Here is a 15,064-nt window from a genome sequence, read left to right on the forward strand (position 1 = left end):
TTTCTATGCAGAGCAGGTTTCTGTGTTCTTGCTCAGATACTGATTATTGGGTGATGTAATGTTGGAGCTGGGCAGATTTTACAACCTTTGCAGGTTTTGACCTCAATCAGTGCTGCAGCAGCAGAATCTGATTTGCTTCTCAAAGAGTAGTGTTTAATTGCTCTATCTGCGTTTGCTTCAGGAACCTATAATTAAAACCACACTTAATGCTGGTTATTTGACAATAAAGATAAGGATACTAACCTAATGGATTGTCCTCTGTGGCAAATTTGTACACAAATTCTGTGTGCAAAATTTACAGTGAAATTTAAACTATGTATCTAACTGATTACACCACAGAAGATGAGCATCTCACCGTAGGTCGATGCTGAGCTGTGATGGTCCTCAGCTTCTTTATCACTTAGGAGCATTTTACTGACAGTATATGACAATTTGAATTGAATAAGAACATACACACCAGATAACTTTTACTTCTAAAATTGTTCATTTATTAGAAATTGAATTGTCAACGTTAACAATATTTTGCCTTTGTTTTTGCGTGAATTTTCTCCTTGGGGAATTTGATTGACGAAGGTTTAGCTGTGAGTAGGGATCGTGTTACACTTTTGAAATGTTATAGAAAACAGGTCTAGACAAGACAGAGCTAATGAACTATTAATGGGTATATGAGGGGATCAACGTATTCACTTAAAGTAACTTGGTCCACAAGATGATAAATTAAAACTAATTATAAAAAACACCATGTGATTTGTGGAATCAAAAATGGGTTCAAGCGACCTGGACTTTGGCTTGTAAATCAAATGTCAGAAAGAAATAATTGCCTTTCAAATTTCACTTTTTCTTATAGTCAGCTTGAAGCCATGGAAAAGATCCTGATTGAATTTCTTAATTGTCTGACATGCTTGGGAGAAGTAATTCTTATTAAATTGTACAGTACTGTACTTCAAATATCTTTGCAGAATAGTGACATATTGTGCTAATAATACTGAAGTCAAGGATTATATTACCAAGAATCATAAGTTCTACTTATCCAGAGCCAAAAAGCAGGTGGAAAGTACGAGATGTGAAATGTTCAGGGCAGCTCTGCTGGGCTGGACTTGATGCAAGATAACAGCCCCGTCCTTTGTTTTGCTTTGATCACAAGAAAGATGGAAACCTGAAACAATTTCAGCTGCTCATAGGATCATCTAGTCAAAGTTGCCAAGCAAGTTGGTTACAAACAGGGAACCAAGGCGGTGAATAGAAAACTTCTCTTTCTGCCATAGAGGGAAATAGGAAAGGGTTGGAAAGTTGCAACAGCTATTCCAGTTGTTACATAGATACTAGAGACAAAGGTAGGTGTCACTGCTTGCTTGCTGGCTAATAACGTGCATATAGCCACCCTGGCCTCTCCCTGCTCTCAGCCAAGGAATGTAGATGCTGCTTTGGACTTGGATATGAGTCTAGATCTGAAATTGCATGTGAAAGCTGTGAAAGAGTATTATCTTCCGCATGATGGATCATGAGAAGTCAAATGCATGACTATTTAATACCATTCCAAATGGCATGTCATAATTGTGCTTTCCTATAGGCAGATTATGTAAAGTATGATATCAGTGCTCACAGGGAATACACAATATTTCCTACCAACCACTGAACAAACCCGTGACTGTCCTTGGTATCAGAGCATCAGTAAAAATTGTTTCAGATTGCTGCTTCAGAAACGTTTTGCAATTAAAATGGCTTTGCTGATTTTGGTTGAACTCGTGGTTAAGTAAGGTAATGAATTATACTGTCTCTCTTTTTCTCTCTCACACAGTGGCCTCTGCAAGTATGACACGACTGGCTCGTTCACGCACAGCCTCGCTGACCAGTGCCAGCTCAGTAGATGGGCAACGTCCACGTATCTGCACCCAAATCAACAGCAGTGACAGCATGGGCCAGGTCACTCAGAATATGTCGCACACCATGGAGGTGTCATGCTAAAAGGTGATGGGAGGTTGGAAAAAGCAGCATGGCTGACCCCTACCCACTCTGCAGGATGATTATTCCTTCCTAGTTTTGGTATGGGGCAGTGTAAACAAAGCCTAGAGATTGCTGCATTACTTTGCTGTAGCAGTCTGTAGTTCCCTAGCCTAACAAATAAAGGCTCCCCACTGCTTTTTTTTCTTGCATGAGTTGCAATTATCGTGAAAATTTTTTTTGGTAAATGTAGCTATCCGAGCATTTCCAATCTGTTAGCAGGCTTTTACGCGATTGGTTTTATTTTTTACCAGTCAGTCAGTGCCATGGTCCATATTAGGGACTGTGCCGATGCAATAGTAATCTTGTATTCAATTACTTTTAACGTGTGCTAAGGGAAAGCATCAATTTTTATGTTGTTTTAAATGTGAAGGCATTTCCAAACATTGGTGTGTTAAATAATTGTCCTAGATAGCCTGTTCTTTATGCTTTCTGTAACACAGGATACAAAAGAGCTGCTCTGATTACTCTAGATGTAGTGAATCTGGTTCCACTACTTTATGTTTTGTAGATAATTTTGTTCCCCTGTCCCCAACTTCAACTGCAGCTTAGGCAATGATAAAATGAAGAGTTGAAAAATTGCTGGGAGGCTTGTTCAGATCTTGTGACAAATGTACTGTTATTGAAACTTTTTTTTGTATAACAGATTCTTCGATGTTGCTGTTATTGATCTGATACCTGACTGCAGCTGTGGCTACCCAATTAATAATTAATGTAACTAATAAATGTTTATTGAAAATAAAGTCAGTGTTAAAACCAGCCTTGTTTTGGTAGATGATTTCACATATTCTGCTATGATTTAATCTTGTTGGCATTATTACATTATGTTGGACTGATAATAGCACAACTCTGTTAGCATAAATTGGAAACAGATGTTCTTAGGGAAAAGTACAGAAGAAATGTGACAAATGTTCAGGGGATATTTGTGTGGACTTCTGCATAGGTACTTTCCAAAGAGACAGGGAAGTTATGGTAGGGTACAGGAACCGTGGTGTACAAAGGCTGTCATAAATCTAGTCAAGAAGAAAAGAAAAGCTTACAAAAGGTTCAGAGAGCTAGGTAATGTTAGAGATCTGGAAGATAAGGCTAATAGGAAGGAGCTTAAGAAGGAAATTAGGAGAGCGAGAAGGGGCCATTGAGAGGGCCTTGGTGGGCAGGATTAAGGAAAACCTCAAAAAGCATTCTACAAGTATGTAAAGAGCAAGAGGATAGGACGTGAAAGAATAGGACCTATCAAGTGTGACAGTAGGAAAGTATGTATGGAACCGGAGGAAATAGCAGAGGTACTTAATGAATACTTTACTTCAGTATTCACTATGGACCTTGGTGATTGCAGTGCTGACTTGCAGCAGACTGAAAAGCTTGAGCATGTAGAGATTAAGAAAGAGGATGTGCTGGAGCTTTTAGAAAGCATCAAGTCGCCAGGATCAAGGAGGAGATTGCTGAGCCTCTGGCAATGATCTTTGCATCATCAATGGGAACGGGACAGGTTCTGGAGGATTGGAGGGTTGCGGATGTTGTTCCTTTATTCAAGAAAGGAAATAGAGATAGCCCAGAAAATTATAGACCAGTGAGTCTTACCTCAGTGGTTGGTAATTTGATACAGAAGATCCTGAGAGGCAGGATTTAAGAACATTTGGAGAGGTATAATATGATTAGGAATAGTCAGCATGGCTTTGACAAGGGCAGGTCATGCCTTACGAGCCTGATTGAATTTTTTGAGGATGTGACTAAACACATTGATGAAGGAAAAGTAGTACATGCAGTGTACATGGATTTTAGCAAGACATTTGATAAATGCAAGACTTATTGAGAAAGTAAGGAGGTATGGGATCCAAGGGCACATTGCTTTGTGGATCCAGAACTGGCTTGTCCACAGAAGGCAAAGAGTGGTTGTAGATGGGTCATATTCTGCATGGAGGTTGGTCACCAGTGGAGTGCCTCAGGGATCTGTTCTGGGACCCTTACTCTTCGTGATTTTTATAAATGACCTGGATGAGGAAGTGGAGGGATGGGTTAGTAAGTTTGCTGATGACACGAAGGTTGGAGGTGTTGTGGATAGTGTGGAGGGCTGTCAGAGGTTACAGCGGGACATTGATAGAATGCAAAACTGGACTGAGAAGTGGCAGATGGAGTCAACCCAGATAAGTGTGAGGTGGTTCATTTTTGTAGGTCAAATATGATGACAGAATATAGTAATAATGGTAAGACTCTTTGGCAGTGTGGAGAATCAGAGGGATCTTGGGGTCCAAGTCCATAGGATGCTCAAAGCAGCTGCGCAGGTTGACTCTGTGGTAAAGAAGGCATACGATGCATTGGTCTTCATCAAACATGGGATTGAGTTTAAGAGCCGAGAGGTAATGTTATAGCTGTATCGGACCCTGGTCAGACCCCACTTGGAGTACTGTGCTCAGTTCTAGTCACCTCACTACAGGAAGGATGTGGAAGCCATAGAAAGGGTGCAGAGGAGATTTACAAGAATGTTGCCTGGATTGGGGAGCATGCCTTATGAGAATAGTTTGAGGGAACTTGGCCTTTTCTCCTTGGAGCGATGGAGGATGAGAGGTGACCTGATAGAGGTTTATGAGATGATGAGAGGCATTGATCGTGTGGATAGTCAGAGGCTTTTTCCCAGGGTGAAATGGTTGCCACAAGAGGACACAGGTTTAAGGTGCTGGGGAGTAGGCAGAGAGGAGATGTCAAGGGTAAGTTTTTTACTCAGAGTGGTGAGTGTGTGGAATGGGCTGCTGGCAACGGTGGTGGAGGTGAACACGATAGGGTCTTTTAAGAGACTTTTGAATAGTACATGGAGCTTAGAAAAATAGAGGGCTATAGGTAAGCCTAGTAATTTCTAAGTAGGGACATGTTCGTCAAAACTTTGTGGCAGGAAAATGGGGTTGAGTCATGATCAATGGCAGAGCAGATACAGTGGGCTAAATAGCCTAGTTCTGCTCCTATGGTCTTACAGACAAGAAAATCTTTGACTTTAGCTCCTAGCAGCGAATTTATAAATTGTCTTCCGTGTATGGCCTTCTTATAATGTTCTAAAGCACTTTCCTGGCAAACTGGTGCCTTTGAATATGAACAGTTCTCTCCTTTGTAATTTAAAGCAATAGCAATTGGTAATCTTGTGTAAATCTGTTGAGGGATAAACATTGGGAAATAAGAATACCCTTGCTCTTCGTTTAAATTGTGCCAGGGAATTGTGACTGGATCTTCAGTCCATCTGTCAGGGTAGGTGTGGTCTTGGATTAATCCAGAGGTTTAAACTGCTCCTCAGAACTTCACTAAAATATCAGCATAGGTTATTGAAGAACTTGAGCTTATGAATTGAGAACAGGAGACCCAAATATGGCAATAGCACAGCCACAAATTTTACAGTAGCAGCTATATGTAACATTATTGACCATTGCTTGACTAAGAGTTGAATTACAAATATATTTAGCCATGATTACCTTTACCTTTTATATCATTCTTTATCTAGGACTTTTTTTGCTTGGTGCAGCCTAGACTCTTTATCGTTTACCATTTACAATCCTATTTTCGTTATCTGCCCAATACTGGCTCTCAATTCTTGATTAATTGATTAAACCCTCACGCACGTTTATAGCTCTTACACAGTCCACTTCTAAAGATTAACTTTATTTATCACACATATCAAAACATACAGTGAAATGTGTTGTTTGCATCATATCAGTAAGAACTGTGCTGGGCAACCTGCAGGTGTCTCCATGCCTTTGGAGCTAACATAGTATGCCCACAATTCAGTAACCATAACATAGGTCTTTGGAATGTGGGAGGAAATTGGAACATACAGTGGAAACCCATGCAGTCACAGGCAGAATGTATAATCTCCTTACAGGCAGCCGCAGGAATTGACCCCAGATCGTTGATTGCTGGCTGGTGCTGTGAATCAAGTGCTAACAACGATGGTACCATGCCACCTTGTCTATCTTCTGAGCTTTTGATCAACCAAATCTGCAGTCCTCCCTCAATTCTAAAACGGGTGGCAACAAGTTCTCCTCCTGCCTTTGACCTTGATGCTAGCTATTTCTAAAGTAACTTTCAAGCTTATGGTGCTTTAGTTTCTCCATGATGAATGTGATGTGCCGATCTTAAATGTAAAGTCTGTTACCCTAATTACTTACATGTGGCACCATCATAGCAGGCAAAGACTTGAGACTTTTACCTCACGTTCACTATTAGACGAGCTGTAAATACAGTGAGGGAAATATGCATTGTAGTTTAAGGTTGAGCAGGTAACAATTTACCTGCATTATAAGTATATTATTAACTAGTGGGGGAAGAGGAACAAATTCATCAGTCATTCCTTCTTGAACCTCAGTGCTAAATATTTAGAGAACAAATTAATAGGAGACAGAAAATTAAGTCACATGAATTTGAAGTCCCCCTATAATGCAACTCATTCCTTAAAGTCATTAATTATACTTTAGTGCAAGATAATATTTACAAAACTGCAAAATGACATATATTCAGCTGCCCTCTTAAGATCTAAGAATGCTTGTTAGCCATTTGGCCCCTGCTTCTCCATGCCATAAGATCATCAGTGATCCTTGACATCAATTTGAATTTCCTTTCATTTTTCATAATTATTGATATCATTCAAATGGCCAAATATTCACAACTTTTCACATGCAGGAATTTTTCCTCATCACAGTTTTAAATAAGAAATCCAAAATTGTGTGTTTATAACCCTGACAGCTAGATTCTCAAGACAGATATTCAACTTCTCACTATCTATTGTCAAACCTTCTTAAAATAGAGGTTAAAAAAATGAAAAATACAAATAAAGGTCCATCCTACATGGTCACACCACACAAATAAGTTCTTTCATTCTGGGGAATCATCTCCATTTTTTGACAGGGATCAAAGCTAAAGAGGGTAGTTAAAATTAGGTAGGAATATAGTGAGGAAGCTTGGTCGATCCAGGAATTTGTTATAAATTAACAAGTTCAGATAAATATGGGCTGTTAAAGTGTAATAAAATGCAATAGGTTAATGGCCTGGGAGAAATAAAAAAGCATCATGGAAGAGAGGAGTATTTTAGTTGATGGGCAAGACCATTGAAATTACAGGTGAACGTTGGACATACTGAAATCAACTCTAATTGATTCGAATTACGAGAATTTATGTAAAGGAGGTTTAAGATATGGTATTTGGGGATTCTGCAGGTCAATACAAAATACTTGTATTTACTTCAATTTAAAATACTTAAAACAGTTTGTACAAAGAATATGATTAATTGAGAAACAAAATGACTAACTTCAGCAATTCTGGAAAGATCTGATGTTTTGTAACTCTAACAATTTAATTTCTTCCTGAAAAGCAATATACTTCATCTTCACAAGAGCTGTATATGATGCAGTGTTGCCATATACTGTTTAGCTAGATTTTTTTAGGTTGAAAGCTGGTCTACTGACACTGATCACAGGAGTCCTCCACTCTTGATTTATTCACAGTTAGCTCATTAGTAGTAAAAGTGGACAGAAGGTAGACAGATGTACAAAGTAAATCTACATTCAGTGATACATTTTATATCTTAGTACTCTTTTGAGACAGTTCACTTACATACTTTGCTCACTGATCCAGTGATATCTAAAACTATGGACAGTCCTGGATCTGCCCACGGTGGCTCAGAAATGATACACGCTCAATTCAGCACATCTGTGTGGCCTCTGTGTTGTTCCTCTTCGTGAACTAACTCTTGTTCTTCTGACTGCTTGGTCATTGGCTTCTGACCTTTTCAGGATAAGGTGCTACCAGCACGAATGATTTTGAAAAGTGCACTGACATTATTATTTTTTATGGCATCTCTGCATGCAGAGACCACCTGGGTCTTGGGCTTCCCAACTAAAAGACAAGATAGAAAAATAGTCAGAAAATTCAATGTCATCAATCTACAAAGGACATCTAATCAGCTCCATCTTGGGCACTAGCTTACACAGTACCCAGGACATCTTTAGGGAGCGGTGTCTCAGAAAGGCGGCATCCACCCAGGGCATGCCCTTTTCTCACTGTTACCATCAGGTGGAAGTACAGAAGCCTGAAGGCACACACTCATCAATTCAGGAACAGCTTCTTCCCCTCTGCCATTTGATTCCTGAATAGACTTTGAAGCTTTGGACACCATCTCACTTTTTAAAAAATATACTGTATTTGTTTTTGCACATTTTTAAATAATCTATTCAATATACATATTCAATTTACTTGTTTATTATTATTGTTTTATTTTATTTATTTATTTTCTCTCTACTAGATTATGTATTGCATCGAATTGCTGCTGCTAAGTTAACAAATTTCACACCACATGCCGGTGATAATAAACCTGATTCTGATTAATTATAACCAATTTAATCATTTCACAGAAAGGAGTCTGAGGATTTAAAAAAAAATTATTATACAGGGATAATATGGTGGTACACATACTGTTGAACTATTCTGGTTAAGGTACTTCCTCAGTGTTCCAGAATTTAAAGCCAACAATAATGGAGGAACACCCATCTATTTCTAAGTTAGGATTGTATGATAGGAAACCTGGTGATGTTTCTAAGCCCTAGGTGGTATTGATAATGAATTTCAGGGTACTGTTGAAGCAGTTTTAAATTTTTTCATCTGAAAAGCAAAAATAACAGCCACCTTCTTTAACTCCCTCAATATCTTCTCCATCTTCATGTCAAACACAAGCATGGACTTCTCAATCACTGATAATTGCATAAACTGCTCTGCTGCATCATATATCCAAAGGTACTTAAAGAGGTCTGTGATTATACATACAAACTCCTAACATGTATGGTAGACTCATCACTATCAACATCTAGACAATGCACAGAAGTGATTAGAAAGGAATATTGGGCTATATAATCCATTCGGTGGAGTTTAAGTCTAGGGATGTTCTCCTTAAGCTATATAATGCACGTACACACCTTGAGTACTATGTACAATTTTGGTCTCCATATTTTGTGAGGGATGTGAAGGCACTGGAGAGAGTTCAGAGAAGGGTGACAAAACTCATTCCATGTCTGTAGGGTATGAGCTTTAAAGAAAGATGGAAAGAATTAAATCTTTCTCGCTTAAGTAGATGTAGAATAAGAGGAGACATGATAGAAGTGCTCAAAATTATTAAAGGTACAAGTAAAGTGGATGTCAGCTGCAATTTTAAAATTAATCCATCAACGAAGACAAGGGGCCTTAGAGTCAGACTGGTTTACGGAAGATTTCAGACTAACATCAGGAAGCATTTCTTTACACAGCGAATTGTGGACACATGGAACAAACTACCTAGTTCTGTAGTTGAGAGTAGTACCTTAGAGACTTCCAAATCTAAACTTGATAGTTATTTCAACACACTATTTGAATAGGAATTTGATAAGCTTTGTTGGGCTAAATGGCTCTTGTCAAAATAAGAACTATCTAATGTTCTAATTTGTTTCCATCCTTTTCCCACCAAGGTTCAAACTCCTGCTACCTGGCCTAGTGAAAATCAGTCTTTCCACAACTTCCCTCCTATTGCAGAATCAGAATCAGGTTTATTACCACAGTCGTGTTGTGAAATCTGTTAACTTAGCAGCAACAGTACAACAGTACAATATAGAAATATAGAAATGATAATATAGAAAAAAATGACAGTAGGATATCTATGTATATTGAATGGATTAAAAATAGTGCAAAAACACAAATATATATTAAGAAGGGGAAAAAAGTTCATGGGTTGAATATCCATTTAGGATTCGTTTGGCAGAGGGGAAGAAGCTGTTCCTGAATTGCTGAGTGTGTACTTTCAGGCTTCTGTACCTCATTGCTAATGGTAGCAATGAGAAGAGTGCATGCCCTGGGTGATGGAAGTCCTTAATAATGGGCATCTTCTTTCTGAGGCACCATTCCTTGAAGATGTCTTGGATACTACAAATGCTAGATGGAGCTGACTGATTTTACAACTTTCTGTAACTTCTTTCAGTCCTGTACAGTAGCCCCCCCACCACCAACCCCCACCCCAATACCAGATAGTGACGCAGCCTGTCAGAATGCTCTCCACAGTACATCTATAGAAGTTTGAGTGTATTTGTTGACAACCAAATCTCTTCAAATTTCTGATGAAATATAGCCGCATCGATATGTTGGGACTAGGTTAGATCCTCAGAGATCTTGACACCCAGGAACTTGAAATTGCTCACTCTCTCCACTTCTGATCCCAGGAACTTGAAATTGCTCACTCTCTCCACTTCTGATCCCTCTAGGAATATTGGTTTATGTCCCCTTGTCTTGCCCTTCCTGACGTCCACAATCAACTTTTTCGTCTGACATTGAGTGCAAGGTTGTTGCTGTGACACCACTCAACTAGCTGGTCTATCTCGTTTGTTCCTGTACGCTCTCTCTTCTCCATCTGAGATTTTACCAACAATGGTTGTATCATCAGCAAATTTATAGGTGGCATTTCAGCTATACCTAACTACACAGCCGTGGGGATAGAGAGAGTAGTGCAGTGGGCTAAGCACACACCCCTGCCAGTGTTGATTGTCAGTAAGAAGGAGTCGAGGATCCGGTTGCAAAGGGAGGTAGGGAGGTACAGAGGCCCAGGTTCTGTAGCTTATTCATCAGGACTGTAGGACTGATTGTGTTAAGTGCTGAATTTTAGTCAACGATCAGCATCCTGACATGGGTGTTGGTATTGTCCGGGTGATCCAAGGTCATATGAATAACCATTGAGATTGCATATGCCATAGACCTATTGTGGCAATAGGCAAACTGCAGGGGGTCGAGGTCCTTGCTGAGGAAGGAGTTAATTCTAGCCATGACCAACTTCTATCTTCTTTCATGCTCTCTCAAAACTCTATTAGTGTATAAACTGAACTTCTGCTTGTAGTCCTACTAAACTGCTCATTCTAACACCTGAGCCAGGAACACAAGTGAGGAGATTATAATTGCTTTGTTTTCTTCATTACTATACTCTAAATCTACCATCATCAGGACTCATCTCAAATATGCAATCATTGATGCCTTCCTGCATGCAAACAATTGTCTTTTTTTCCAACACCTTCCATACCAAAGCTATTAAATATGCAATTTTTCCAATATAGCAAATCTAAACCTCACCAATATGGTTTCTGCAGCTTTTACTAGCTCAAAATACTCTCAAAGTCATTAATAACCAATTCCTATTCACCACTTTCAGCCTGTCTCAGCCTTTAACTCCCTTTCCACCAATGACCAACTTCCAGAGATTCAATCAACGCTGGGAGCAGACCACTTCGACGAAGTTACTTGCAGGTCAGCGAAGTTTGTATAAAAGAACTTCATGGGCAGTCAGACATTCCAGAGGTCTAATCAGTATCGGGACTAGAGCACTGCGAATTAAATAAAGGTACAGAAGGGGCAAGTGGGGTGGCAATTGTTGGGAATAGGTCAGTGGTGAGAGTAGGAGCGTCAGGCTTTGACTCGAGGCTTCAACAAGAAGAGATTGAGCTCAAAGAAACAAGTTAGAAGATTTGGTCTTGGTTGCTCATTATACAGTGCAGGCAGGATGGCAGATATAGCAGTGGAATGCTCCTCCTGTACGATGTGGGAATTCATGGAACCTGTTAGTCTGCCTGATGAATACACTTGCGGGAAGTGCTGCCAACTCCAGCTCATGAAAGATCACATTAAGGAGCTGGAATTAAAGTTAGATGAATTTAGGATCATCCGGGAGGCAGAGCAATCGAAAGATATGACTTTTGAACAGGTGGTTACACCCAGAGTGCAGAATTTGGAGTGCAGATTGGTGAACACCGAGAGAGGTAACAGGAGAAGGAAGTCAGTGCAGGGTCCCCTTGTGGCCATTTCTCTCAGCAACCGGTATATCCCTTTGGATACTGCTGAGAGGGAGAAGGCGTGACCTGTACAAGCGAGACGGGTTGCACTTGAAGTGGAGGAGAACCAATATCCTGGGAGGGAGGTTTGCTAATGCTATTGGGGAGGATTTAAACTAGATTTGCAGGGAGGTGGGAACTGAAGTGAAGAGGCAAAGGATAGGGTGGTTGACACACAAGTAGTGACAGCTTGTAGGGAGTTTCTAAGAATAGGCAGATGTTAGAGCAAAGATGCACTCAGCCAGATGGTTTGAGATGTGTTTTAATGCAAGGAGTATCATAAACAAAGTGCATGAACTTAAGAGCATGGATCAATACGTGGAACTATGACGTTATGGCCATTACAGAGACTTGGATGTCTCAAGAACAGGAATGGCTGCTGAGGGTGCCAGGCTTTAGATGTTTCAAAAAGGACAGGGAGGGAGGCAAAAGAGTTGGGGGTGCGGCCCTGCTAATCAGGGATAATATCACGGCTGCAGAAAAGGAGGGACTATCTACTGAGTCATTGTGGGTGGAAGTCAGAAACAGGAAGGGGTCAATAACTCCACTGGGTGTTTTCATAGACCTACCCCCCACCCCCCCAAAGAGTAAAAGAGACATCAAGGAAGCAGATTCTGGAACGGTGCAATGATAATAATAGGGTTGTTGTGATGGATGATTTTAACTTTCCTAATATTTACCAGCATCTCCTTAGAGCAAGGGGTTTAGATGGGGTGGAGTTTGTTAGGTGTGTTCAGGAAGGTTTCCTGATGCAATAAGTAGATAAGCCAACTACAGGAGAGGCTGTACTTGATCTGGTATTGGGAAATGAACCTAACAGGTGTCAGATCTCTTGGTGAGAGCGCATTTTGGAGGTAATGATCACAACTCTTATTTCCTTTACCATGGCACTAGAGAGGGATAGGAGCAGACAATTTGGGGAAACATTTAATTAGGGTAGGAGGAATATGATGCTATTAGGCAGGAACTTGGGAACATAAATTAGGAGCATATGTTCTCAAGGAAACTCACGGCAGAAATGTAGCAAATGTTCAGGAAACATTTGCATGGCGTTTTGCATAGGTATGTTCCATTGAGGCAGGGAAAATATAGTAGGGTTAAAGAACCATGGTGTACAAAGGATGTAGAAAATCTATTTAAGAAGAAGAAACGCTTATGAAAGGTTCAAAAAACTAGGTGCTGTAGGAGCTCTAGAAAATTACAAGGGTGCCAGGTACAGTTTTGGTCACCTCACTACAGGAAGGATGGGGACACTATATATAGAGAGAGTGCACAAAGGTTGAGTAAACTTGGTCTTTTCTCCTTGGAGCGACAGAGAATGAAAGGTGACCTGATCGAGGTGTATATGATGACGAGAGGCATAATTTAAGGTGCTTGGAAGCAAGTACAAGGGGGATGTCAGAGGTAAGTTTTTCCACACAGAAGGTGGTGGGTGCATGGAATGCACTGCCACTGACGGTGGTAGAGGGAGATACATTAGGGTATTTTAAGAGACTCTTAAATGGGTACATGGAGCTTAGAAAAATAGAGGGCTATGCGGTAGGAAAATTCTAGGCAATTTCTAGATTATTGATTAGCACTTCAATAATACAAACTATTTAGATGGGGTGGAATTGATTAGATGTGCCCAGTAAGGATTCTTGACTCAGTATGTGGACAGGCCAACTAGAGTACCACTGGATGTGGTACTTGACAATCAACCTGGTCAGGTGACACATCTTTCAGTGGGTGAGACAGTGACCACAACTCCCTGATCTTTACGATAGCCTTGGACAGAGAAAAAGTAGGCAGTATGGTAAAGCATTTAATTGGGGGAGGGTGAAATACAATGTTACTGGACAGGAACTTGGGAGCATAAATTGGGAATGGATCTATTCAGGGAAATGCACAATGGGAATTTGGAGATTGTTTAGGGAGCACTTCCATGGAATTCCAGGCAGATTTGCCTCATTAAGGCAGGGAAAGGATGATAGAGTGATGGAACCATAGTTGACAAGAGATGTGGCACATCTAGGCAAAAAGAAAAAAAGCATACTTAAGATTTAGGAATCAGGGATCAAACAGGCTATTGACGGTTACTAGGTAACCAGGAAGGACCTTAGGAGTGGACTTAGGTGAACAAGAAGGGGACGTGAGAAGGCCTTGGCAAGTAGGATTAAGGAAAACCCCAAAGCATTCCACACATACGCAAAGAACAAGTGGATGACTAGAGTCAGGGTAGGACCAATCAGGGATAAAAGAGGAAACAAGCCTGGAGTTGGAGGAGGCAAGGAAGGTCCTTAATGAATACTTTGCTTCAGTAGTCACCAGTGAGAGGGATCTTGACAAACTTGAGGTCAGTATAGAACAGGTTGATATGCAGGACCATATTGATGTTAAGAAAGACAATGTGCTAGAACTTTGTAAAACTTAGGATAGATAAGTCTCTGGGGCTGGACATGCTATACCCCAAATTACTACTGGAAGCAAGGGAAAAGATTTCTGCACCTTTAATGACGATCTTTGCATCCTCACTAGCTACAGTAGTGGCATAGGATTGGAGCTTAACAAATGTTATTCCTTTGTTCAAGAAAGATAACAAAAATAATTCTGGGAATCATAGACGAGTCTTATGTCTGTTGTGGGCACACTATTGAAGAGGATTCTTAGAGACAAGAATTATAAGCATTTGGAGAAGCATATTCTTCTTAGATATAGGAGAAGGCTTTGTGAGGGGCAGGTTGTGCCTCATGATCCTGATTGAATTCTTTGAGGAAGTGACAAAATATATGAATGACGACAGAGCAGTGAATGTTTTGTATGTGGATTTTAGTAAGGCATTACTTGAAATATTCTGAAGATGGAATCTGGTCTCCATCAAAAATCTCCATTTCCTGACCATCAAGACATTATTCTCTCTGGTAAGAGTACAAAACTCAAGAGGCATTTTGGAACTTGGTATTGATCCTGAGCTTAGATTACGCTGGCACTGCTAAAACTCTCCTTACCTGATGCTGAAACTTAATCCATGGACTTGTTATCAATATGCCTGACCATTTCAATGCAATCCTTCAAGAGTATAGAGTCAAAGAGCAATGCAAATCTGTCGGCCCCAGTAAGTTCATGCCGACCATGGTGCCCACCCAGCTAGCCCCAATTCCCTGTGTTCAGCTTCTATCCCTTCAAGCCTGGCTTCTCAACATATCCAAGTGCTTCTT

General features: G+C 40.3%; 2 protein-coding genes across 8 annotated transcripts in view; one reads left to right on the forward strand and one right to left on the reverse strand.

Annotated features, from left to right (window-relative positions):
* ndrg4 (NDRG family member 4) overlaps positions 1-2,760 on the forward strand; it is a 214,831-nt gene extending 212,071 nt beyond the window's left edge. For all 6 annotated transcript variants that reach the window (XM_073069634.1, XM_073069631.1, XM_073069635.1 and 3 more), the window contains one exon: positions 1,799-2,760. In XM_073069634.1, coding sequence (XP_072925735.1) covers positions 1,799-1,965 — 167 coding nt within the window. In that variant the 3' untranslated portion in view covers positions 1,966-2,760. The remainder of the gene's footprint in view (positions 1-1,798) is intronic.
* Positions 2,761-7,456: 4,696 nt separating this feature from the next.
* bbs2 (Bardet-Biedl syndrome 2) overlaps positions 7,457-15,064 on the reverse strand; it is a 136,792-nt gene continuing 129,184 nt past the window's right edge. For both annotated transcript variants that reach the window (XM_073069629.1, XM_073069630.1), the window contains exon 18: positions 7,457-7,872. In XM_073069629.1, the coding sequence (XP_072925730.1) occupies positions 7,766-7,872 (107 nt within the window). In that variant the 3' untranslated portion in view covers positions 7,457-7,765. The remainder of the gene's footprint in view (positions 7,873-15,064) is intronic.

Source organism: Hemitrygon akajei, chromosome 17 (genome assembly GCF_048418815.1).
Source record: "Hemitrygon akajei chromosome 17, sHemAka1.3, whole genome shotgun sequence".
Lineage (NCBI taxonomy): Eukaryota > Metazoa > Chordata > Chondrichthyes > Myliobatiformes > Dasyatidae > Hemitrygon > Hemitrygon akajei.